This window comes from Rhineura floridana, chromosome 16 (assembly GCF_030035675.1).
Source record: "Rhineura floridana isolate rRhiFlo1 chromosome 16, rRhiFlo1.hap2, whole genome shotgun sequence".
NCBI lineage: Eukaryota > Metazoa > Chordata > Lepidosauria > Squamata > Rhineuridae > Rhineura > Rhineura floridana.
In genome coordinates, this window is record NC_084495.1 from 15167145 (window position 1) to 15194417 (window position 27273).

The 27273-nt window shown below is 42.0% G+C and overlaps 1 protein-coding gene across 3 annotated transcripts; it reads left to right on the top strand.

Moving 5' to 3' along the window:
• The first annotated feature begins 1000 nt into the window (after positions 1 to 1000).
• On the top strand, positions 1001 to 25905 carry LOC133371272 (ras-related protein Rab-6B-like). 3 transcript variants are annotated; one of them, XM_061598498.1, is made up of 8 exons: positions 1001 to 1273; positions 4832 to 4890; positions 6897 to 6950; positions 9333 to 9438; positions 16524 to 16635; positions 19131 to 19224; positions 19582 to 19648; positions 21583 to 25905. In XM_061598498.1, the coding sequence occupies exons 1-8, from the start codon at positions 1192 to 1194 to the stop codon at positions 21645 to 21647; spliced, it is 639 nt and encodes a 212-aa protein (XP_061454482.1). In that variant the 5' UTR covers positions 1001 to 1191; the 3' UTR covers positions 21648 to 25905. The 3 variants fall into 3 exon arrangements, with proteins under 3 accessions (XP_061454482.1, XP_061454479.1, XP_061454481.1); XM_061598495.1 differs by lacking the exon at positions 9333 to 9438 and adding an exon at positions 16200 to 16308 and having other exon boundaries at positions 1003 to 1273; XM_061598497.1 differs by lacking the exon at positions 9333 to 9438 and adding an exon at positions 16203 to 16308 and having other exon boundaries at positions 1005 to 1273.
• Positions 25906 to 27273: the final 1368 nt, after the last annotated feature.

Consider the following 27273-nt stretch of genomic DNA (forward strand, 5'->3'; position numbering starts at 1 on the left):
TGACACAATGTCAACAGGTGAAGCTTTTCCCACATTGTATTTCATTGTTGTAGTTATGTGCCTTCAAGTCTATTTCGACTTACGGTGACCCTATGAATCAGTGACCTCCAATAGCATCTGTTATAAACCACCCTCTTCAGATGTGGATGTCTTTTCAGAGGATTGCTAGCCAAGCTTTACCAACAGCACAATCCAAACTATAACTACTCAGAAGTAAGTCCTGTTGAGTTCTACGGGGCTTAGTTCCTTAGTATGTGTGTTTAGAATTGCAGCCTTCAGGGGCATCCATCTTTACTCCTGAGTGCTCCCATCTAACATCTCCACAACACTAGGCTCCTTTCTTCCTACAATGGCCTTCTGGTGACTGGCCTGGCCTGAGGGCACTTAAACCTTCTTTGCAGAATGCAAGTAGGCTAGATTAAATGTTCCCTACCCAGGCTCCATCTTTTGGCTAAGATTTCTATCTTAATTTCTAATCAGAGAAATGGGTTTTTTTAATTGTATGCTCCAAGCAACTGTGGTTGATGCTTAATGTATCATGCTTAATAACATCACTCGGGCCGACCCTGTAACTTAATTTGCGCCCTCCCCTGTGACATCACTAGGGCCCGCTCCTAAACTCTCAGGTTTTTGGATGCTTCTGACCTGGCAACCCTACTTTCCAGAGAGACACACTCTGCACTTTAGTCCATGGTTAACATTGCTGGTGAGAGAAACAGGAAGGGGGAATGACATAGATTTGATTTTTCCAGGCAAAAATGTCAAGCGGAACCAGAAACCAGTATTAAATGTATGCCCATATCCGCTTTCAGTTTTTTAACTGAAACCGCAAATAAGGGTAAGCCATGGGTGGTGTGTCGGCTCTACCTTTTTTCTATCTCCATGGTGACCGCCAGGCTGTCAACGCCGTATCTCCCCCCATGACGTTGACGATGATCACGTGACGCTTCCACTGTTTCCCCCCCCTCCTGCAGCATAGGATGAGCTCATCCTCCCCGCCTCAATTCACGAAGGGGGCGCGTGCGCCTGCAGAGCGGAAGTGACATAATCAGCTGTGAGGTGACTGGAAATCCGCTGTTGCTGTGTCCTCTTTCTGGTCGGCCCAGCCCGGCTATTTGGCCACCTTTCCCTCCCTTATCCCCGACTGGCTCCTCTTCTTTCCTTCCTTCCTTTCCTCCCTGCTTGCCTGCCATGTCGGCCCCTGGAGGAGCTGGTGGCGAGTTCGGCAACCCGCTGCGCAAGTTCAAGTTGGTTTTCCTCGGAGAGCAGAGCGGTGAGCGCAGGGCCGAGTTCGAGGCTGAGGCTGGGGCGGGCTGCAGGTGAGGGTATGGAGGGTGGGAGGTCGTTGGAACAACAGGAAGCGACATGGGAGCAGGATTACTCCCCTCCCTTCAGATGAGGAAGTATGGGTGGGGTGGTAGTTTTATGCTGTCAAATGTATATGGTGCCTCACAGAATTATAGAAGCAAAATCAGGTAAGGTATCTCCCCCACGCAAGTCAACAACTGTGTAAAATCTCATGCCCACAAATGGGTTTTCAAGTACCCTGCCTTTACTAGGTGGGCAGCAGATGAGGCTCTGTATGTGTGATGTCATTATGGGGAGTTTTGTGATTTTGTGAGAAACCCTTTAAACAAGACCTCCATGCTTTTCTCTCATCCCACCTTGAAATACAAAAGCTCAGATGAGGAAAAGAGCTATAAAAGAGTGGTATTATTATTCTGTCATCAAATGTTTTGCAGAGTTACATAAGCAAAAACTGCTAGGATCCCTTCCTATATAAACTGCTGCATAAGATTGCAAATGCACACATATCCCTTGAAATAGCAAATCTTTGGGTGGAGGAAATGGAGACGGCTGGAAGTGTTAACAGTATTAATTAATTACATGGACATCTGTATACCTCTCGTTTGGACTACTGTAATGCGCTCTACGTGGGGTTACCCTTGAAAACGGTCCGGAAATTACAACTGATACAAAATGCGGCGGCTCGACTACTTACGAATAGTCGCTGCCGAGATCACATCACACCAGTGTTGTTCGACCTACACTGGCTTCCAGTTGTTTTCCGAGCCCAATTCAAGGTGTTGGTATTGACCTTTAAATCCCTATACGGTTTCGGCCCAGTTTATCTCACGGAGCGCCTTCAACGCCACCAATTATGCCGCCCGACAAGATCGGCCACACAGGGCCTTCTCTCAATCCTGCCAACAAAAACAGCCAGATTGGCGGGTACAAGAGAGAGGGCATTCTCAGTGGTGGCCCCCACTCTTTGGAACTCCCTCCCACAAGATCTCCGGCATGCCTCTTCCCTAAATGTATTTCGGAAAGCCTTAAAGACCTGACTTTTTGAGCAGGCCTTCGGGGTATCCGGGGAGGGTTAATCGATATAATTGTAATGCCTCCTACCCAGTTTTAATATTGTTGTTGTAGATCTATTGTTTTTATTGTATTACTGTATTTTATTAATTGTATTTTAATAATTTTGTAAGTCGCCTAGAGTGGCCATTGGCCAGATAGGCGACGAAGAAATTAAATTTATTATTATTATTATTATACACAGTGCCGTTAGAGTTACATAAACAGATTGGGGCAAGGGATATTTTCTTGTTATAAACTCCCCTGCTATGGGCTCTTCACCCACCCAAGATTTTGATGAGGTATTGGAAGGATGAGAAAAGTGGTCCCACAAATCTAAGGGGATGATCACTCCCCACCCCTTGCCCAGATGAAAGTATCATGAGATGGTGTGCATAAATCTGATTCCACTCAAACTCCCACTGCACTGAATATATTCTTATGAAAGTGCTATGGCGCAAGAGGGTCAGGGAATCACTGTTTCAGAAATCATGAATAGCTTCTCCAACTCTTGACTAATTATACAGGGTATTATTCACTCATCCCCCAAACGTACAGGCAGGGCTGGAAACTGACCAAGCTGCTCTTTTCCATGGGTTCCTAGGAATTTTAATGGTTGCACTTGGGGAAGTTTTAACGTTTGTTAAACCTTGACCACAGTGAAAGATTGATGTGAAAGGTTGATGCCAGATGTAGGAGTATGGTGCTATTGTCTTCTGAGTGAATAAGAATAGAACAAAGCAAAAGAAACCCAAATGAAGTTGTTTCAAGGAATTGCAGTTATTCTTCCACACCCTGTAGATGCCAGTCTTACATCTTTTTACCTGATATTTTTCATCCTGGGATTGCTGTCTATGTTTTCATCTGCTTGGTAGAATTCTTTAATTCCCAATCCTTTTATATGTTAGTAGCTTGCTTCTTGTGGCTGATCTTTTAAAAACTATTATTATTATTAAATAGATGTATCATGGTTTGGCTTTGTGTCAACGTACTTCTCTCTGATAACATTTATTGTGTGAAATGGCTGTGGCAGGTCAGTTGCCTTGTATAGTGCTTTGTTGGCACATGAACGCACCGACAACTTATGGAGTAGAACTTACCAAGTGGTGAGCTCATTACCTCCTGCCATCTCAACTGATCACAGATTCCAGAGGAGAGCTTTTAGGAAGCTTAATGCCAAATGTAGGAATTATAAAGTCAAGTTCAAAGCATTTTTTATAAGAGCACGATTGGAATTGTTTCACATAAATTTCTCTCCAGTATTGAAACATGATAAGGGAGCTAATAGACAAAGTCAAATGTGAAATAAATATAGAACTGCCTAGAAACTGAGCAACACTGTCTTATGATTTGCCTGGGCATGCTAAAATTATGAGAGTATAGGCCAGTTCTGTACACTAATGGAATTAGTAATGATTCTGAAACGTGGTCAGTGGCATATACTTTCACTTTTTATATTTGCTAAATTGTTAGCGTTTGTGGCTGTTTTTATTTTATTTTGTAAGTGGTAGAAAAATGAAAATTTTAGAAAGATGTTGCTTTTATCACAACAAGCATAGTTTTCTGCTTGCCCTGGTTAAAAGTAAGTTCAGATATTGTATAGTCTCTTTATAAGGTTTTTGGGGACAAATGACATTTAAGCCCATTTACATGGAATTGAGTTTGGTGTGTAGGTTTCATATTACGTGTGTGTGTGAGAGAGAGAGTGGGGGGCTACAGGTGTATGCTAAGACTTGTAGTGCTATTAAATGAATGCTTTGGATGGGACATATGGACCTTGTTTTTGCACTATAACAAAATAATGTCACCCTAAGATTTCAGCAGTTTAGGATGAGATGGGCATTGACATTCTAGAATTATTTATTTATTTACAGCATTTCTATTTTGCCTTTTAGCAAAGGGTTTCTCGGAGTGGCTTAAAAATCAGTTTTAAAGTGGCCCTGTGGCACACAAGGAAAAAGGGATGTTTGAGAAGGAGGAGGGAAAAGAAAGCACAACTCCTTAAAGTTACAGCCACCCTTGGTAAAAAGCAGTCCTTCCCTGGAAGCATGCTTTCCCACCCTGATCAGATCCAGCAGCTGAGCAGGTGATGATGTCCAGGGCAGGAGGACAGGGCAGCTCCTGCCATGCAGGAGCAGCTGTCAGACACTCACATGTATTTGATTCCCATTGTGTTGGATAAGCATGGAACACATGCTTATTGTGTGTTGATTTCTGTATTTATACCACAGTGTCCAGTCTACACAAGGGCTCTTTATGTAAATAAAATAAAACATTCTACATAACAGCTTCTAAAAGCAGCAGCAGATCCAAAATCTCATGGTGCTTTTTCTAGATTAGCTGGACTTCTAAAAGGAAGAAATCATAAGATGGTAAGCAGTTCTGGAGAACTTGAGAGAGTGTGCAGATATTTTGGGTACCTTTTCCATCATTCCATGTACAAAGTGTGTTTTTTCTTCTCCCTCTTCTGTAGTTGGAAAGACATCTCTGATCACCAGATTTATGTATGACAGTTTTGACAACACTTATCAGGTAAGTGGGAGCAGAGTGAATCCTCTTAGATAAGAACATTTAAAATTCAATCTTTTGATGGGGAAATTAAACTAGAAACAAAGTAGAGAAATTCTAGTGATCTAGGATCTGTATATCAGTTGGACACATCCATACTCCAGTAGAGAAAATGAAATTTTATTTTTTAGGCCCCAGTAACATTTGCAGTTTGTGCAGTTTTATTAAATTGTATTTGCAGCTAACATTGCAGTTAAAACAAATAAAAAGCATATTTAAACAATCCAGGACAATAGTTTCTACAATCAGTGATATTTTGGTGCACATAACTTTCACTTGCTGTCTGAAGTGCAAATTCAGGGACAGCTGTTGTTGATATATGTCTAGGTATCTTGTAATAAGAAGCTTACCAAAAGATTTTATAGGTCTCCTGTAAACTTCATTTAACTTACAGGACAGCATTTAGTGACACCAGTCCTGAATCAGTTACATTTGGTTGCCTCTTTGTTTCCAGGTTCAATGTAAAGTGCTGTTGTGACCTTTAGAACCCTAAATGGTTTGTTTGCGACCAGGTTATCTGAAGGTCCACCCGCACCCGTGTGAACCTGCATAGCCCACCTACTAGATTACTTTCCCAGATTCATTTTTATTTTTATTAGCAAATTTAGCAAACAAAATAAATAAAAGAAAATAAATAAAACTAAAATAAAAAGATTATTAAAATAATAAAATAAAGAAAAAGAAACATTAATAATATAATAACCAGCATCAGTTCGCTTTACAGATACAATAACCATCAGTGCATCCATCTTAAGTTAAACATATACTGTGCATACTATAAGTCTTCCAGATGTTCAAATAGGTATCCACACAAAATTGATATCTTTATAAAATGCATTTCAATGTAGACAGGGCAGTGACCTTCTCAGACCATTGTGTGGTAGATGGGAGTGTTTAATTCTTCAAGGCTCGAAATCTCTTAGCGACCATAAGGGCTTGCAGAATCCACTTTTGTGGTCCTGCCATTAATTCCCATACTACAGGAATAAAATTTAAAAGTATATGAGCATCTGCAAATGTCAAGGATTTTGCCAATACAAAATTGATATGGACAACAACTTCAGTCCAAAAAGAATGTGTCTCAGGCCCACATCATATGCCTCAACAAGGCATTTTCAGCATTGTACCTCCAGCATCTATCTGTATGGGACGATGCCTTCCTATATAAATGTTGTGGAGTCTAATATACCTGAAATAGGTTAGGTTTTTCTGGAACAATCTCACTTTCAAATCTAAGGACATTCCATATAGAAATGCTATTTTCCATATTTAAGCTATATTACACATTTTAATCTGTATTCCAGATTAAATATCCTATTCCACATTCCTCTAAATTCCTGAACTTCTGCTTAACAAAGATCTTTTAATCATTTATAAGCAACAATTATGGGTTTAGCTTTCTATAAAGATTCAGCAATTCCCTCCAACAATATAGGAGATGCCGAAGCACTCAATGCAATGGTCCATAAATAGAGACCAACAAATGTTGTAATTGAGGAAATTGCCATTCAGCACTTGCTGGTAATTCATATTTAAATTGTAAGATAGTAAATGACAGAAGTTATCCATCTGACCAATCTACTGTTCTAATGTCTACATCCCACAGTCAGCCCATTTCTTTCACAAAAAGGCTGCCTCTTCATCTTCAACTCTGGATTAGTTATCATTTAAATCAATGGGTGTTGACCTAACTAACTTGTTCTATGGATTTCAGTAGGACTTAAGTTCAACTAATTTAGTCTGATTCCAATGCAGAGTTTTACCTGTGGCCCAAACAGTCTGCAGGCCTCCACATTGGAGAACCTGACATTGGCTTACCTTTACAGTGTTCATTAGATTTAATCCCTCAGGCCTGTCTTTGCAGACCCTTTATTATGATTAAAAAACTTGAAAATATTTGGACTTTCAATAACTTTTAATTAGATGTCTGTTGCAGTTCAACGTTACCAAGACTTTTCTTATTTTTCCAGGCAACTATTGGAATTGATTTTCTCTCGAAGACAATGTATTTAGAAGACCGCACGGTGAGTGGGGTCATCTGTGTGGGTAATCTAGGAAACGAGTATGATCACTGCACAGGCCCATGTTATGTTTGACTGATTTCGCCTTTCAAGAGTGGCCTTAAATCTTACGGCAGCCCCTTCCAATCATAGTCTGTGGCAAAGAGGAGTGAGCAGGCTCTGGATTTGCAACAGATTGGGCCATGAAGGAGAAGGATTGATCTGCCCTGAGTAAGGCCATTTTGTAGGCCCAACTTGCATTCTCCCCCCAAAAAACTCTGTCTCTGAATCACAAAGTTAGAATCACGCTTTTGGAAAAGAAAAAGGAGTGGTGGATCAAAGAGGAGGTCCTTTGGCATCCACATTATAGGATGGATTATTCACAAAATTGCAAAGCAGGATGAGCCTTGCCAGAGCAGCATGTGGTGCTTTTGCCCTTCAGTCTCATGGAAATGACTTTCATTGTGTCTGTGGAATTTTAATTGTTGGCTGCAGCATCCTTGGTTCTGATGGTTGGAGGGAAGCCAGTCTGGCAGCTAGAAGCTCTTCTGGCATAATTATTTCTCTAGCAATGTAAAAATGTAGAGACTCCCTTGTAGTCCTTATCTCATTCTCGCAACAGCCCTATGGAGGAAAGTTAGGCTTTGGGAGAGAGTGACTGTGCCCACGGCTGCACAAGGCCCAAACAAGGATTTGAACCTGGATTTCTTACATCTTAGCCTTAATATCCATGGCACCATATTGCCCTTCATTTTATGAATTAAACTCAAACAATTGAGTTATCTGATCTCAGTCTAAACTGGCTGTGCCTGTATTACTACTCCGCATCTGGAGATTTAATTAACTAACTAACTAAATCTATATACCGTTTGATTGTAACAAAACGTCTCATTGGTTTACAAAAAATGTTAACATTATCAAAAAAACCAGTTAAAAACAAGTAATTAAAAATATTTGAAAGGCAATTAAAATCAGCAGTAAACTAAAGAAAGATTAAAACACATCAACATCTATTTGTCTGGATCGGCTTGCCGAAACAGCAATGTTTTAGGCAGGCGTTGAAAAGAGTACAGTGAAGGTTCCTGATGACAAAAAGTATGGGGACTGTCTGGCACACTAAATGAACACTAAAAAGAATAATTTTTTACCAGTCTGGAACAAGAATTATGTGGCACCTGTAACAGTTCCACAGATCGAAGCAATTGCAATGAGCCAGGAATCATCTTAGGTCATTTTCAGACTTAGTGATAGAATGGTTATTTATTTATTTATTTTATTTGTATCCCGCCCTTCCTTCCAGCAGGAGCCCAGGGTGGCAAACAAGGCACTAAAAACACTTTAAAACATCATAAAAACAAATCTTAAAATACATTAAGACAAAACAGCGTTAAAAATTTTTTTAAAAAAAAGGTTAAAAACATTATTAAAAACATTTTAAGCAAATCTGACAGAGACAGACTGGGATAGCTCTCAACTTAAAAGGCTTGTTGAAAAAGAAAAGTCTTCAAAAGGTGCCGAAAAGATAGCAGAGATGGCACCTGCCTAATATTCAAAGGGAGGGAGTTCCACAGGGTAGGTGCCGCCACACTAAAGGTCCGTTTGATGGTGGTATTTATCTATTAGGGTATGGCTATATGTAGGAATGTACCCTATAGTACATGATAATTCTTTGTCTCAGACTGGAATCTTGACCAGCCAGGCTGTGCCCCTTGCTCACAATTCCATTTAACACTTATTGCCGTTTTGAATTGATCAGCAACATTAATTTTAACCTGCTGCTTTCTGTGAGACTCAACCTTGGGTAAAAGGCTCTTTAACCCCTTTCTTCCTAGTGTGAGCAGCAGCAGAGGCTTTGGCAGAGCACCTCCCCCATATTAGGCAACTTACTTGATGCACAGGCAAACGATACCTATGGAGTAGTTGGGTGGGCATGTGGAGAACTCTGTTGAAGCTTCTACTGCAGTGTGTGTGTGTGTGAGTGTGTGAATAAGCCTTTGTATTTTGGCTGAAGTGCTTCATAAGAGGACACACAATTAGCTGAGCGCCAATCAAAATTCCATTGGGGCTGGATTGGGCCTACAGTTCTTGTACTTGCTTATATGCTTTTGCTTCCACTGAGGGTAGAAACTGGTTTAAAAGCTGGCTGATTTAACACATTCAGAGGGATCCATTCAGAGGTGGAGATCACAAGGTACCTTTTGGCAAGCTCTTCTTTTTATTTTGCACTGAATTTTTGTTTCATTTTACTGTTTCCCCCTTTCCACTTTGTTACTTGCATTTTTTTTTTGCCTTGAGAGTTTGCATTCTTTTTAATTTCACCTAAGTTTTTGTTTGCATTTTGTTTTCTACATTCCTGCTCTTTCTTCCCTCCGCCCCACCCTTCCTCCATATTTTCTGTTTTCCCAGATCAGGCTGCAGCTGTGGGACACAGCCGGCCAGGAGAGATTCCGCAGCCTCATTCCCAGCTACATCCGGGACTCTGCTGCGGCTGTCATTGTCTTTGATCTTACAAGTAGGTACTGTGGCTTAGGCTTTGCAAAGGTCTTACTCTCAATGAAGAAGACAACTTTATTTCTGCCCTTCTCTGTAAGGAAACAGTTAGGATTAAACCCATCCCAAAGCCTGCAAGGGCTGTCTGGTAGAATGTGTTGCTACCAGCCATGGGGCATCACTTATTTAAATAGTTGATTGTTTTTACATACATAATTTTTTATTTAAAAAAATTATTGCTAAACACACATGATACCTTAACAAGAGAACAAAGCAAATTTGAAATAAAATTGCTTATGACAGGAGAAAGCAGTTACCCATAATCAATTAACCCACAAAGGAATGAGAAGGCAGTGAAGGAAACAAAATCAAATATTTAATCGACCCCATCCATGAGAAACTTACTGTATAATTTCAGTTCCCCAAAAACACAGTTTTGAAGAACAATTTTCAAAGTGGGTGGAGCAGATATGTCTACTGTGATACTTATTACCAAGTCATTCATTAATACATTGTAAACCCATAGTTCATATTTAGTATTAAACCATATCTTTTACTACAATAAATAAATTTCTGCCACTTTACCAAAAAGTTATAGTATCTCTTGCCTTCTTCTCAATCCCTTAAAAAATTGTCACCTTAACCATAGCTGCGAGATCCCATAGTTTATCCATCCATTCTTTAACTTTAAGTGTTGTATGTAAATAATCTTCAGTATTTAGCATACAGGATTCTAGCCACAAGAAGCATATTAGCAACAAGTTCCTTATGTTGCAGCCTGACCGACTGTTGCATATAATGTAATAAAAAGAATACTGGGTGAAATGGGACTTCTGGACCCTAAAATATTTGCAACTTGATTTTTTTATTTTCCTCCAAAACATTTTGGACACTTCACATTTCCACCACATGTGGAAGAAGTCACCTCTCTCTTTCTAGCATTTCCAACATATAGATTGATAATTTTTACCAATTTTGCATATCATTGCTGAGGTACCACACTGTCTACTTGAATAGTATATACAGAGGCTGCAAAATGTGATGCCCGCTGCAAATTCCTGTTACAAAAAACAATAAAACTGTACCAGTTTTAACAAAACAGATCAAGTGTTCATCTACTTAACAAGGCAAAAATCCCATAATTAATTGTCATTTAATACGTTTCTGATATCTAGCCCATACAGTTTTTGTTGCCATTATCACATATGCCAAAACCCAGTCTTCTCCAATCTGGTGCTCTTCAAATGATGTTGGACTCAATCAGCCCCAGACAGCATGGCCAGTGGTCAAAAATGATGAGAGCTGTAGTCCAACAATATTGGGAGGGCTTCAAGGTGGGGAAGGTTGCCATAACATTCTTTATAATGAATTCCTATGTTAAATTTCATGTCCCACGATGCCCGGATGAAATACCAGCATCCTGTTCTCACAAAGCCCACAAGCAGGACTTGAGCGCAACATCACTGTTCTCCTTTCCAGTTTCCAGCAAGTGGGATTTGGAACACTTGGAAAGGGCTATTACCTTCATATTACAACTGGAATATGAAGGCAACACATCTTCCCAGCTGTTCATACCACTCTCCCCCAGAAGTTGGCATTCAGAGGTATACTGCTTCTGAACTTGGAACTTTCATTTAATGGCTAATAACCATTGAGAGACACGTCCTCCATCCTCTGATCCCATTTTAAAATTGTCATTGACCTTGGCCAGCAGTGAATTGCTGTGTACTTCTATCTATTTGACACGGTTGCATGAAAGCAACCACTCATTACCTTTTGACTGGCCCAATCTGTACGAGAGAGAGAATCGCTTGTACTTGTGGTCTCTTAATCCTTGCTGCTGACAATCCCTGCAGGAGTTTTTGAGTGGTTTTTTTTTTGCATTTTCCCTGCTTGGTTTTTGTTATCATTTTAATTTAACATCTGTACACTGCATTCATCAGACAATGATTCCAGAGCGTTTCACAATAGTAGAACAATTAAAAATACAACTAATGCTATACAACAGAGAGATGAAAAATAGCAGACAAAAGATTTACATTGATTGTGGGGTGTGTGTTTTTTAGAAACATTGGCTTTACCTTAAATAGCTAGACAGCTAGTGCATATGAGGTGGGCGTGTGTAAGTAAGTAAGTAAAAATTTATTTTTGAGTCGCCTATCTGGCTGAATTAACAGCCACTCTAGGTGACGTACAACATACAGTAAAATACAATAAAATCAATAAAAATCACCATTCATCTAAAACTCCACTCTTCTGATTAATGACCACCTTAAAAACTAACCCATCCCAGAGACCCCATAGGCCTGCCTGAACAGCCAGGTCTTCAAGGCCCAGCGGAAACCTATCAGGGAGGGGGCATGGCGAAAGTTGAAAGGAAGGGAATTCCAGAGGGTGGGGGCCACAATCGGAAATGCCCTCTCTCTGGTCCGCACCAGTCTCGCTGTTTTAACTGGTGGGACCGAGAGAAGGTCTTGTGTGGCTGATCTCGTCAGGCAGCATAATTGGGTGATGCTGGAGGCGCTCCTTCAGATCAACTGGGCCGAAACCATATAGGGCTTTAAAGGTCAACACCAACACCTTGAATTGGGCCCGGTAAACAACTGGTAGCCAGTGTAGGTCTATTAACACTGGCGTAACATGATCACGGCGACGGCTGTTCTTAATCAACCGTGCCGCCGCGTTCTGTATCAATTGTAATTTCCGGACCATTTTCAAGGGTAACCCCACGTAGAGCGCATTACAATAGTCTAAGCGAGAGGAGACCAGAGCATGTATTACCCGTGGGAGCAGATGGGCAGGAAGGTAGGGCCGCAGCTTCCGTATCAGATGTAATTGATACCAAGCTGCCCGCTCACTGCTGAAACCTGAGCCTCCATGGACAGCTGGGAGACAAGAATGACCCCGAGGCTGCGGACCTGGTCTTTCAGGGGCAATCTTACCCCATTGAACACCAGGTCTATATCTCCCAATCTTCCCTTGTCTCCCACGAGCAACACCTCGGTCTTGTCGGGGTTTAGCTTCAGCCTATTCCTTCCCATCCATTCACTCACGGATTCCAGGCACTTGGACATGGTATCCACAGCCAACTCTGGTGGGGACTTAAAGGAGAGATAGAGCTGAGTGTCATCCGCATATTGGTGGCACTGCAGCCCAAATCTCCTGATGATGGCCCCCAGCGGCTTTACATAGATGTTGAATAGCATGGGGGAGAGGATAGAACCCTGTGGTACTCCACAAGTGAGAGGCCAAGGGTCTGAAACCTCGTCCCCCAATGCCACCCGTTGGTGCCTATCGGAGAGATAGGAATGGAGCCATCGCAAAACAGTGCCCCCTATTCCTAATCCCTCCAGGCGATCTAAAAGGATACCGCGGTCAACGGTATCAAAAGCCTCTGAGAGATCCAGGAGGACGAGGAGGGTGTATTCACCCCTATCCAATGCACTCCTCATATCATCCACCAGGGCGACCAAGGCTGTTTCGGTTCCATGTCCAGTCCTGAAGCCCGATTGGAATGGATCTAGATAATCTGCTTCATCCAAGTGTGTCTGTAACTGTTTGGCCACCACTGTAAATAGGTCTTGATTTTTAAGAGAGATTATTATATCAACAAAAGTCCTTTGGAGGAAAACCTTGAGATTCAGGAGGGCAAGCATTGGAACAGCGCTCCCCTTTGAGACCGTACCCCCAATGCAGGGTGGAGAGGAAGGGGGAGTACCTTTGCATGGAGGTTTGTATGGAAAGGATTTAGCAATGCAAAACATTTCAATGTTCCTCCAAATCTCTCTGCACATGTGCATAGAGGTGGTAGTGCCCAGCCAATTGCCCCTATGGGCCTGGTGGCCTATCATTGAAGAGGAAGTCAGCTTCATATTGCCATTCCCTGTGTGGTCTGTCAAAATGGGGCAGGAGAGAAATGTGTGACACTTTTGCATTTTCAGTTCAACCCTAACCTGTGACAGCATACAGAGCTACAATTTCTGCCTGCCTCTGGTTCCTGTAGTGTCTTGCATGGGCAATGATGGGGAAGGCAAATAAAAGTGGGTATCCTTTATAATAATTGCTAATGGATGGAGGAGGTCAGGAAGATGAACCTTCACTGGATGAAAGCCTTTTTTTTCTTTAATGTTCATATCAGTTTCCAAAAAGGAAGATCTTGGAGGATTCTCTTTCATTGCAGAAGAGAACGCAATAATAGGGATGTCTCCCTATTTTTTTCTCCTTAGCACTGACTTTAAATTGAAGCTATAGAACCTGAAATCTGGTTCACTTAAAAACATGGGTGTGTTGAAAATGTCGTTTTTCTTCATCTAGGGCTCGTCAGGCAATGGTGCCACACCAACAAGGGTGGCTGGTGCCCATTAGGACAGGTAGGGTGGAAGAGTCGGAGGTCAGCAGTATGAGGTGACAGTGCCAATAATAGACAGAGACAGAGCCAACTGTAGTTTTGTCCGCATCCTCTTCTCTGCTGAGTTTTAGAAGGGCAACACAGACTATGGAGGAAGACCCTGACAGGACTAGATTTAAGTAAGAAGGTAGCAGGTGAGAGTTGGCTGACAGCAGACAGAGGTTGGCAGGGCAGTTCCCCATGCACCGTAGTAGACCGGTCTCCATTGCACAGCAAGAGTTGAGATTCTTGGTTTGGCTCGTGATGCTTCCATGATATAGACATTGATCATGCCAGCAGAATATCTTCTAGTGCAGGTGGTTATCAACAGCTATGACAGTATATGTTGGGGCCACAGGTGTGGCTCTCTGATTCAGTGGCCCTGTGGATTGCGGACGCTTTCCCTCTCCAATACAGCTGCATTGTGATGTATATGAATGAAGGAGAAGAGGAGATATGGAAAGCTGTGGAAGGTGACTCGCCCTGCCACAACCTGTGGGTTGTATTCAGTTAAGCTCTACTCAGAATAGACCCATTGAAATTAATGGACCTAAGTTGGTCATGCCTCTTCAGTGGGTCTACTCTGAATAGGACTAGCACTGAATACCATCCTTTGTCCCTCAATCCAGGATAGAAGGCAAAGGAGGCCCGTTAATATTTCACCTATATCCTTTCTTTCTTTCTTTCTTTCTTTCTTTCTTTCTTTCTTTCTTTCTTTCTTTCTTTCTTTCTTTCTTTCTTTCTTTCTTTCTTTCTTTCTTTCTTTCTTTCTTTCTTTCTTTCTTTCTTTCTTTCTTTCTTTCTTTCTTTCTTTCTTTCTTTCTTTCTTTCTTTCTTTCTTTCTTTCTTTCTTTCTTTCTTTCTTTCTTTCTTTCTTTCTTTCTTTCTTTCTTTCTTTCTTTCTTTCTTTCTTTCTTTCTTTCTTTCTTTCTTTCTTTCTTTCTTTCTTTCTTTCTTTCTTTCTTTCTTTCTTTCTTTCTTTCTTTCTTTCTTTCTTTCTTTCTTTCTTTCTTTCTTTCTTTCTTTCTTTCTTTCTTTCTTTCTTTCTTTCTTTCTTTCTTTCTTTCTTTCTTTCTTTCTTTCTTTCTTTCTTGTTCGTCCCTGCTCTTGTTTCATCTATCCTGTATTGCTGTGGCCACTTTAGTCTGGTGTAAACATTGCAGTGATTTGATTCATGAAGTTATTGTGCATGTTTGGGAAGTCACTTTATTCAGTGGTTGTATACTTAACGTGTTGAAATGCCTCAGTTAGTTTGGGGAAAGTGGGATCATCAATAAAAATGTAGATATACATCTAATGGCTCTTCCTTGTCCCAGTAACAACCTTTCTCCTTTAATCCTTTTCATGTAATCCATCTGAATGTAGTGGCAGTACCAGAACTTTCATTTGTACACTCATCTGGCTGCTTTTTCTTTCCTTGGCCTTCCTGTAGACAAGGCTACAGCTTTCTAACCAGCGAAGAACAATGCTAAAGATAGTGGTGGAAGGGGTAATCTTATTTGTGGTATCTCTTTGAATAAAATGAGCCTCTTGGGGCCAAGTGGAAACTCTCCTTGCCATAATAAACTAATTCAAGTTCCTGTTCTCCTTAGCTCCAAAGGGAGGGGGCTGGTATATGTTGTTTTAATAAAGGGTTTTTTTTAATTAAATGTGTGTCCTGACCTTCCTCTAGGAAACTTAAAAACTTGCCTGTCTTGAAAATACAACTGTTTTCCATCTAGGGCTCCTTCGGCAACAGTGCTACACCAATAGTTGTGAGATTCTTGCTTGCCTGGTGATGCTTCCATGCCCATTGACCTCTTGTAGGAAGCCCCTTCCTTTCCTTCCTGGTGCTGTTTGCACCTTACCCCATTCATGTGCTAAAAATAAGAGTTTTGGCTTCACACTTAATGGAAAGTTGAAACCTGAATGTAGAATCTGTCCATCTGTAGATGGAGCTGTTCTGTAGAGGTAGTAATTCTCAACACCATTACTTTTCATAGCACAACTTGCCCAGATGTGTTGGCTTTTGTAGAGGAAGATGTCCTTCACATAGGAAGCCCCCCTCGCATACCCCAGAGTATTTCATGTTGTCTTACAGTATTCAGAGGCTGAAGGAATCTATTGATTTGGAAAAAACTAGTCCAGTTTGTACCACTGATATAATTTGCCAGTTGGCCTGGTTAATAGCTTCCCTTTGGAGAGGAATTGTCCTATTGCAGAAGCAGCAGTTAAGTCTGGGGTTGTCCACCTTGATTTTCTTTCACCCTAACCACTGCATTTCCTACTGCACTGTCTGTTTGGAGGCTTATTGCCATTCTATAAAACCCCTTCAGATAAATTGCCTTTTCTCTAAAGGACAGTTTCTTCTTCTCCTGTCTTTTGTCTCTCTGTTCCCTCCTCCGGGCTGGTACCAGCAGGTCCGACTTCAGCTTTGGGACACAGCAGGCCAAGAGCGGTTCCGTAGTCTCATTCCCAGCTACATCCGTGACTCAACTATTGCAGTGGTAGTCTATGACATTACAAGTGAGTGAGAGATTGGTTCCGTTGCATATTGAAACACTCCCTCTCAAATGAAGGGGTCAGAGCACAGAAGCCCTTAGAAGATTATGTAGTTGGGCTTGGTCTATATTGTGCTGACCCGTAGGGTACTCAAGTATCATGTTTTTGCAAAATAGCCTTTAAAGCTTTTGTCCTTTTTTTTTAGTTTTTAATGTATTAAGCCTTTCTCTCCCTCACAGATCTGAATTCCTTTCAACAAACCTCCAAATGGATTGATGATGTGAGAACAGAAAGAGGAAGTGATGTCATCATCATGCTGGTGGGGAATAAAACTGACCTTGCAGACAAGAGGTAATTTGGGAAGCTAGGAATTAGGCTGCTTTGCCTGTTGTATTCTTGAGTGTTTCCTAGCTGGCTTTTGGAAGGAACAAGAAGAGAGAACCCTGACTCCTCTCCTTTTTGTCAAGGAAATGGGATTAAATACAGCATAAAGCACACAAGGATGGTAGACTTGGCATTTTAATGCAGATGGATCTGATGTTTCCCTCCTTTAAATATAATGCTAGATAATAACAGTTCTCTGGAAGCATCACATCTTTTAACCGATCCTCCTTGAGAGATATTTATTTGAGGTATCCTATCCTTGACCAAAACAAAGGCATTCTGCTTGGGCTTGAGAAGCTGCTTCCCTCACCCCCACACCTTCATGACTTTTATATTAGAAATTTGGGGCTCACCTTGACCAGCTAGGGACCTAGTACAAATAAAGCAAACAAATATATAAGTAAAATCTGATTTGCCTGAAAGAATGACTGACTTCTTTTGGAGGAAAAATCTGAATGGCTTCAGCACATCACAGGAAATGCAGCCCTAAATGGAAACAATTCTTCAAAACAAAGGCACAACCCACAATAGAAGTACTTGGTAATGTACTAATAAATACAGTACAACTCACAGTTCAGTCAATGAACAATGTACTTAACATAAGGCATCTCTCTTGCTGATACTTTCCATACAGTACCTAATTAAGCCTATAAATTTGAGGTTTTCAAGTTTGGGGCTTTCACCTGTGCATTTTGACTGGCATCAGCAGGTCCCCAGCTATGGACAGCTAGCAAAGCTTGTACATCCAGAGATAGGCATAACCATCATGGAGTCCTTAGGCCAACATCATGGTGTCAGGAATGGCTCCTCTTCAGTTTAATTTCTGCTGTTACTTATGTGTCTGCATACTCAAGAAGTATATATTCAACTCCATACCCTATTTAAGAAAGCACTGTCCATGTCCTCTTGAATAAACATTTATAGGATGCTGCTTATTTGAAAGGGATTGTAAACCACTCGTCAATCACTGTACAGATATTTAAACAGCTGTTACTGTAGCATTTAGCATGCAAAATGCTATATAGTTTTTTATTAATATGGAGGGACACCTATTTGTACGTCCTAATGTGAGTTATAAATAAACACTTTGAAAAGAGACGTTGATGTCTGAGACTTCTCTGTTCAGTTCTTCCCTGAATCTGTAAGTATTTTCTTTATTAAATGTAAGGGATACATTTGGCAGATTGAAAGCAAGCTGCAGTCTTGTGTGTTCCCTCCTCCTGTCTTGTACACAATTTCACTTTCAATTTCCCTTTTAATGCAAAATGTGGATTCTACCAAGTATCTAAAAGCCAAACCATGGTTGGTCCTTGTTTTCCAAACCAAAATTGGAAACCCACTTCAAACCATAATTTTCTATTCAGAGATATTTTCTATTCAAACATAGTTTCCCCATTTGGACATCTTGACAAACCATGGTGTGTGTTAAACGAGAAACTGAAATTGAAGCACCATGGGCAGGGACATCATTGGCTAGGTCCTGATTTTCCCCATTCAGAAAAACTACCTCACTGGTTTGGATTGTCTGAAATGAGCCTAAGAGACTATAATAATAAAAGAAAATATTAGGAAATAATGAAGACAACTCACATAAAACCATGCAGGCATACAACCTGAGTTTTACTGCTTCATTTTGTGTGGGCTCTGTGCTTCTTGTTGACATTTTGTTCCTGGCCAATCTTTTGCAATTTCATGTGTTTTTATTTGTTTGTTGCTGCTGATTCCCTTTTTAGTTTTTGCTTCCTTTTGGATTTCTTTTCCCTTTCCTGTGACTTTTTTTCCATTTCTATAGAAGAGGGCGTGCAAGAGACCTAAGAACTGAGTAGGATGTATATTGAAACCAGGGATAAAGCAGGATTTTATATAAAGCCAGGTATGTACAGGGTGTCAGAGATGGTTAATTCCCATGCAGCAGTGACGTAGCTTTCTGCGCAACAGTTGACCCACCTAACCAAACTAAGCCCACTGACAATGTTTTGTGGCCTTCTTTGACTACATCTTTTTTTGTTTTTCTTTTGTAATCCCATGCAGGGAGCCAAACTGGATGTAGCCAGCCCACCCTGTATAGCTGTGGGGCTGTTTTGGTTTGCTGAGATGTAGAAATGCCCTCAATAAGTGTCCTATACTTTAGAAAGCTACTACCTTTCTTTTGGTTTTACTTCTAGAGCTGCAGGAATCTCCTTTCTCAACTAAGGTTCTATAAATGCAATGGGCGTAAACGCTTGCTTATTCTAGCAGTATTTGTGTTGCGGCTTTGCTTATTGTGATTCATGAGCCCCCACAGTTTCTAGTTTGCAGTGGTCAGTCTAAAGCCTGAGTTTATGAAGGTGGCAGTTCAGAAATTCAGGAGTCCTCACATAGTGTTGATCGGAAAGGGAAGAGATCCTTAAGGACTGAATCTCATCTCAAAGGACAAATGCCTTTTCTTTCTTTCTGTTTTGTTTCTCCATCGTTCTCTCCAGGCAAATCACTACAGAAGAAGGCGAACAGAGAGCCAAAGAACTGAGTGTGATGTTCATTGAGACTAGCGCAAAGACTGGCTATAATGTGAAACAGGTAACTGGGTGTTGTTCCCAAGAAGGAACACTGCAATTTTTAGCACTAAAATTCACCAAAAGCACTTGGATTTGGGGCTTCTCTTATTTGAGGAATTTTAGATCTCTTCTTACCAGTTCTAGGCATGGCCTGCTTAGTGGTGATGTCTTTGAATGGACTAATTTCTCTTTCGCTTTGATCCTGTCATTTCAAAGGTCTTTTTAGAAGGCCAGATGCTGCATCCCTCCTGCGTTTCATCCTAATTACTGCAATATTCACATTTCCTTATCACTTAAGCTTGTTCCAATGCTCCCACACTGTTAGCCACATATTCCTTTGCGGGCTCTAAATTCACCTTCGTTTTGTGTTGCCTTTCAGCTTTTCCGTCGTGTGGCTGCCGCCTTACCTGGGATGGACAGCACTCCGGAGAAAAGCAAAGACGACAGTATCCTTGCTGTGCTTCTCAGTAGCTTCCTTCCATATTGCATTGGTTCAATATAAGCCTTTTTACATCTTGCCATTGCAGTTCTTTCTCTCCGTTTTGGACTGCTGTCTGTAAAGTATTGGCTGTAACTTATTTTAACGTGTGCCACTGGTACAGGGGTGGCGAACCTCAGGCCCAGGGGCCAAATGCAACCCTCTAGGCCTCTCTGTCTGCTCCTCAGAACTCTCCCTAGGCCACACCTCTCACAGGCCCCGCTTTGCCCACCAAACAATCTGATAATGCCTCTTGCTTGTCTGAATGGAGAATAGACAGAGGGGGGTGTGGGTCTGTAGAATCTAGTTACTCTACAGAGGTAAAAATTACAATGGTTCGAACATATAAAACCAATTCTGGCCCACTTGCATTGGCTGCCTGTATGTTTCCGAGCTCGATTCAAGGTGCTGGTTTTAACCTATAAAGCCTTACACGGCTTGGGACCACAATACCTGATGGGACGCCTCTCCCGATACGAACCCACCCATACACTACACTCAACATCTAAGGCCCTCCTCCGGGTGCCTACTCCGAGGGAAGCTCGGAGGGTGGCAACAAGGGAGAGGGCCTTGTCAGTGGTGGCCCCCAAATAATGGTATGATCTTCCTGACGAGGTGTGCCTGGCGCCATCACTGCTATCTTTTCGACACCAGCTCAAGACTTTCCTCTTCTCCCAGGCATTGTAGCATGTGTTTTTAAATTGTTTTAAATTTTTTAAATTGTTTTTAAAAGATGTGTTTTAAATTTGTATATTTGTTTTTAGCTACTGTAAACCGCCCAGAGAGCTTCGGCTATGGGGCTGTATACAAATAAAATAAATAAATAAAATTAACATTTGTTGCTCCACCCATTTTTGCTTCTGGCTTTGCCCGCCACTGGCATATGGCCCTTGGAAGGTGCCCAGAAGGGATTGCAGTTCTTGGAGTGAGTGTATTTATATATTTATTACATTTATATACCGCCCCATAGCCGAAGCTCTCTAGGCGGTTCACAGCAATTAAAAACAATAAAAACAGATATACACATTTAAAAACACAATTAAAAATTTAGAAACAATTTAAAAACACATGCTAAAATGCCTGGGAGAAGAGGACAGTCTTAACCTGGAGAGGGGGAGTTCCCCACCAGCACCACCAAGATTCAGGGTACTTTGGCAAGCCCATCTCCTGGCGGTGGCAGAAGATTAAGAAGAAGACAAGGAGCGTGAACTAAAAGGCAGCAGCAGAGTCAGAGAACCAGGAGTTCAGTGTGGGGAGCTTCTGCTGGAATGTGGCCCCTAACAGCTTTCTACTGAGGTAATGTGGCCCTTGGGTGAAACAGGTTCCCCCGCCCCTGCTTTATTGGCAGTGGGGAGGAGGAGGAAGAGCAAATTCTCTGAAATATTATTTCAGAATATTATTATGGAATAGCAGAAAAGGAAGGAAAGGCAAGGGTAGTTCCTCTTAACTTTCTCTAATCTCCTTTGCTAGATGCAAGCAGTGCATGGTTGTGCTTTGTGTGATCTTGTGTGTGTTCTTTATGGCAGGGTGGGGACTTTTCCAGCCTGAGGGCCCCCTTACCCCATGAGCAACCTACCGGGGGCCACATGCCAGTGGTGCATGAGGTAACAGATGCAACTCTTACCTTTGTACATTAGGCTACAATCCAGCTATGCAAAAACCAGTGGTTCTTACATGTGCAGCTTTCCATCCAGACAAGCTGGGATCATTATCACAGTCCGAGAACATGTTCTAGCCAGGCAAAAAAGAAACGCCAACCCTGCAGCAAGGCCAGTGAGGGGTGTGGCCTGGGAGAGAGTCCTGAGGGCCAGATAGCAAGGGCTGCATTTGGCGCTTGGGTATGAAGTTCTCCACCCTTCTTTATAGTCTATTGGTGTTTTTTCTTTAACCTGCCACCTCCAGTGATCGACATCAAACTAGAGAAACCTCCCGAACAGCCGGTAACGGAGAGCGGCTGCTCCTGCTAAAGGATCCATTGCGCGGCAGCTCCTTCCCGGTCGCCCAGTCCCTTCTCACTAAAGAACATCACTTTTCATTGACTAGAAAAACTTCAACTTTCCGAGGGCTAAACCCCCCCCCAGTCTGATAATGTGATCGAGCCCCCTGTACTGTGGACGGCCCTGGCTGCTCCTTCCTACTGCATGGTGTGAACCCTCAGCTGTGTCCTGTCCCTTTGTTGGTTGTTGCACTTTGGGTGCCCTGGCACCCTTTTACTAGGTTTCCTATCTCGGGTGTGTGCACTTAACTGTGTTGTCATATGAATGCAAAGGGAGAGGGGTTTTTCCTAATTCAGGAAAACGCGGATCAACCTGCAGCAAAGGAGCTAGCGGAGCTGGGTCATCTCCTACTTCCTTCCTGCTGCGTTGTATCCATTCCTTTTCCAGAGGCTGCTCCTTCAGTTCGGTTTGGCCATGCCTGCTGTTGCAGCGTGCATCGGTGTGATGTATGCGCTCCAGTGCTGACGTCCTGCAGCATAGCCTTAGCGACCCACTTACTTCCCCATTTGAACTCTCTTCCTCCTTCCCTGAGCATAGCAGAGGGAAGGGAAGAAGGTAGCTCAGAATATGTGATTGATGCTAGATAGTTCTGCTGCAAGTCACCTTTATCTCTACAGAGTGGCTAGTTATTTTTAATTGGAGATAGCCCTACCCTTTTCCCTGAAGGATGTGGTGCTCAGTTAAGTATGGATAAGGAGGATTGGCAAAACTGGAATGAGGGTGTAGGGCCTTATGTCGGAAGCCTGGTTCCTGCAGAGTGATGAACTGGGGGGGGGGCATATTCAGAGCTCATCATGATCTGTTTTTAGGTGAGGCATGAACTCAACAACTGCTAGCTGGATTCAAACAGGGACATAAACTAGACTCAGCCCAATGCCAGGAGCTGCTATTTTTGTATAATTTATGTTTCATTTTAAATATGCAAAGTGCTTTACAGTTACTTTTTATTCTTCATGGCTGTGTTGCCATTTTTTTAAAATAGATGGCTATGGACAGCACACTCATCCACTGTTGGGTGAGTCCATAACTAGCTATAAGAACGACCTTTATCTGAATTCTGTGTTTTTATTCTAATGGACCAGTCTGGGCTTTAAAAACTAAAGAAAATAGCATATCAACTCCCCTTGAATTGGTCCAGCCACTATATAAGAAGTAAGATTGTAGGACTTTTGTGTTTTGGTCTAATACTTATTTTTTCAAAACTTGCTGTTGACCAGTTCTTAAATTCTACATATATAAGGGTTGTTCAGTTTTATATAGTGCACAGTGGAAAAGACTTTAAATCTTGTTTGGTGTCTGCTTCTTCTGCATAAGAGCGACCTGTGCATTTAACCTTTGTAGAGGATAAAAACTGCTATAGATCTATTGAACTTCAGATTTAGCGCAGAATGGGTTTTCAAATACCTCCCCCTGCAGTTGGGTATAAGTCAAACTAACATGCAAACCTACTTGGGAGACAGGCAGAAGATGGCATTAATTGAGTAATTGTTTCTTTGGACAAATTACCCACCTTGGTGTAAGGTTGTTTTCTCCATTTTAAAAGCCCCTAAATTGTAATCCCTAGACCAGGAGTAGCTAACATGGTGCCTGCAAGATATGGGGTCTAAAACTCATCATTCTTAACCATTGGCTGATAGTTGGGAATCCAAAAAAATCTGGAGGACACCATGTTGACTGCCTTTGCCCTAGACTGAGTGTGAAGAACCTTTGGCTGTACAGATGTTGCTGAACCACAACTCCCGTCATCCCTGCCTGCTGTCCATGTTTGCTGAGGCTGATGAGAGTTGTAGGTCAACATCATCTGAAGGGCCAAAGATTCCCTGCCCCTGGTACCTGCTACTTCAGTAGTTTTGAGACTGCCTCTGGAGAACCAGTAAGGGATAATAGCAGGATATATTCCATACCTATTTTTGTTTGCCTCCAGTTTGGAGTAAAGAGTAGTTATTATTTTGCAATCAGACTGAAGAAAATACTCATTTCCTTTGTGAATCATTTCCACATCTGTTGTTTCATGCTTGGGGCAAGAAATGCTGTTAACCTGTGCCAGAGGAGTGTTTGGGATGAAGCTGAAAGGAATGGACTGAGGAGATGCCTGCCCATCAACACAGCATAGGAAAACGTTTCTCCTTCCACATTGGCAGACTTTCTTGGTACAAGCCCAGAGGAATTCTAAGGGTGGCAATAGCTGTACAACTTTCCTGCTTGAAATGTTGAAATCCCATCCCCCAACTTCCTCAGCTACTAAGTGATAAGATGCATGTCAATCTCTCCACTGGGGCCAATCTGCAGAGGGTTTGTTTCCTTGCCTTTAAAGTGCCCCCCCTCCTTATTCCTAGATTAATAGAGTTGCCAGCTCTATTTTCAACAGAAGATCCCATCCACTTAACAGCTACACAGTAGAATGAAATTCAACAAGTACCACTTTGTATCTTCAAAGCAACTGCATAATGGAAAATACTTGTTGAATGTCTATGGTTTTTATTATTAATATTACATTGCAACACCAAAAATATCTGCCAAGCCCAAAATAAAATAAGGGAGAATACCTTAATTCCTTGCAATAAGAGTCTATAACTTTTGGGATTTTGTATGTGTTCAGTAATTTCCCCAAAACATGACTCCTCAGGCAGGGAGTCCCACTTATTCTCAGGTAACAAAGGAAAGCCCAGGTTTTCCACAACGATGCAGTCTCGTTGATTCCCCAAGGTCCCAGTTTTTACTGAGCCGTGCTGCTAAGGTGAAGTTGGTTATCTTTTCTGAGTGTTCATAGCATTTAAGTCTGCCAGACTGGCGAATGTGAGAACCAATCTTATGCATGTGGTGGGATGCAAGTTTGCACGTACAACTTAATGGCCCAGTTTGCACATAATGCTAAGAAAATGTGCAGGTTCCCAAAGAGAAGATTCTGGCCTCTTTGCTTCTTCTCTGGCCCTTCTGCTGCCACATTGCTATAAGCTGTGATTTGGCTTAGCATTGCATCCAGACCCAGGCTTGGGCTTATTTGTCTCAGACAAACCATGAGGAGTAAGCCACTGTCTGGACGAAATAAACCACAAGCCTGGATTTGGATTTAATGCTAAGCTATAAACAATGGCGTAGTTCACAACAGCAGGACTGGAGGAGGAGCAAAGCAGCCACAATCTTCTCTCCATATTTGCTTGTTTCATGTTATCCTGGGCTTGGCTTACCATTGTGTGTGAAACGGGTCAATGTCTGCATCAGTCATTTGCATATACTGCCGTTGCTCTATTCATTTTCTACTTTTTAACACGAAATGATTGTGAGTAGTGGGCCTTTGTATGCATCATAATAAGTGCACAATGGTTCTCTGCCCCATGTTTGATATGGAAGTTGTAGCCTGATGAACTTTTGACCCACCCCTTGGCCTTGAAGCCAAGGGCTCACATTGCTTAATGTTCTGATTTGTTACTGTTTTGTTTTTACTAGTCTGCTGCATCTTGAAAGCTTGGGATACCTAAGCGTGTTTAAATTATCTGTCAGGTTTTTTGATGCTCAACAATTGTCATCTCACCCTGATTCTTGAAACAATCCCCAATCTATGACTGGCCACTGAAAGCCACTCTTCTGTGAGAATCTGCCACTTCTGTGATGCTTTGGGTTTCTCCCATATTTGTTTAACGTGCAGGAACCCCATGTGCAAAATATTTTATTTCTTCTCTTCAGTAGCCTCTCCAGCAGAATTGGCAAGTCTACAGGTTTGGCCCCATCAGTTCTGAAAGCAAAGGCCACTGCAAAGGCCTGTACTCATCCTGTATATATGTGTGTGTGTATATATATATATATATTTATATATATACAACCTGTTGTGTGGGAATTGCTGATGTCCTGTCAGTGTATCCTTGTTTCTTTCTCCCGGCAGTTAAACTGGCACCATTCTCCCTTTCTCACTGGCAGTCCAGTCCTGCCGCTGCTATTGTGGTGTTCTCTCGACATGCTGGAAACATGTTTTTCCAGAGAATAGAGATTTTAAACAGAATACATAAATGTTATGTGGGGAGGGATTGGGAGTGGCTGGGCAGGCAGGGGGAGAAACGTAGTGAACAGCATAGTTCACTTTCCCCACTGCCTTCTCTGTGGATGTGTATGATATTTGAGTGTGTGTCTCTGGCTCTGCTGTCTCCTAGCTGTTAGCCAAGTAATTGATTCTTAATATATGAATATTGACTTTCAGACTTACAGCTGTGTATCACACTAAATAAAGTTAATTTCACCACAGTCATGTCATTGTGATGGGTTGTTTTAAGGGGGAAAGGGGTGGCTCCTCGAACCTGCCTCTTTATCCACAAATGTTCTGCATATAAGAGAGAGTAATATTTGATATTATGACCTTAGTGCACAGGCTAACTTCAACAATGTGCCATAAAAGCTCTGTTCTGTGCCATATATAACTTGGATATTATTGTGGTCTGATTTCAATTTATTATTTCACTTTATAACCTCTGAAAGGAGCCCAAGGCAACAAACATAACAATATCATTTAAAACATTCTAAAAACAGAAACAATCACATTCTCTGCGCCAATGATTTCAGGGTTATCGGGAACAGTACCTTTCAGCCATCAAATGCCTAGGTAAACAGGAATGTTTTTAAATTCTTCCTGAACGTCAACAATGTGGGAGACACATGCAACCCACCATCTACAAATTGGGAACTGCCACTGAGCTTTGTTATATAAAACTGCTGATGCTACTAATGGGATGGGGTATGAAATTGCAATTAGGGCTTAAGTAATCGGGTATGTTGTTCAGCTCCCCTTCACCACCCCCAATCTACTGAGGTTCACCAGAAACTGCCCTTTTACTTTGAAGCCTCTATTTGCAGCCATATGGACTACAAACCTAGCTTGGGGGGTGGGTTGTGTTTGTGTGTGAGAAAAATGGGCTTTTAGGGATATGGAATTCTGCACCCATCACCAAATTCCACACTTTGTGCAATAAACTTCCCTCTGGTGTTGTGCACACCCACAAGATCCTCATGCCAATAGTGAGGGTGTGGGCAAAAGCGGGGGAGAGCAAGAGATCTAATAAAATCACCTTTCAGGTGAGAACCAACAGCTCATTTCACCTTTGGTACAGTAGGCTAGTTTCTACACACACTCAGACATCCCTCTTTGTCCTCTAGCCAGGCAAGCAAGAGGCAAGATTAGAGTTCAAGGACACCTTCCAGCCAGGGGTGTGAAGGCCAGTGAAAGTTGTGGCTTGACAAGAGTTGCGGGCCAGGTGAAAGTCTGGAGGCATGCATTCAGCCCCTGGGCATGACGTTCCCACTCTGCACTGTCCCATTAGGCTTTTGACACTTATAGACTGCATAGACATCCTACCTTCAAAACACATCCTCCCCCCCCCAAAAAACTCAACAGTTCCCAGGATTCTTGGGCAGGTGTTTTAAAGGTGTGGTATATGCACAGCCTTAGTCCAGACAAAAGAAATTTCGAGGCCAATATACCTCAAACAGCCTAAAGAATCAGTGCTTGAAGGCACTTTCCAGAAATCAGGCCCCTCTGGCTCCTTCATGCCCACCACAAATAGGTGCTTCTTGGTTCTCCATCTAAGCAGGGTCTGTAACCCCACCTGTT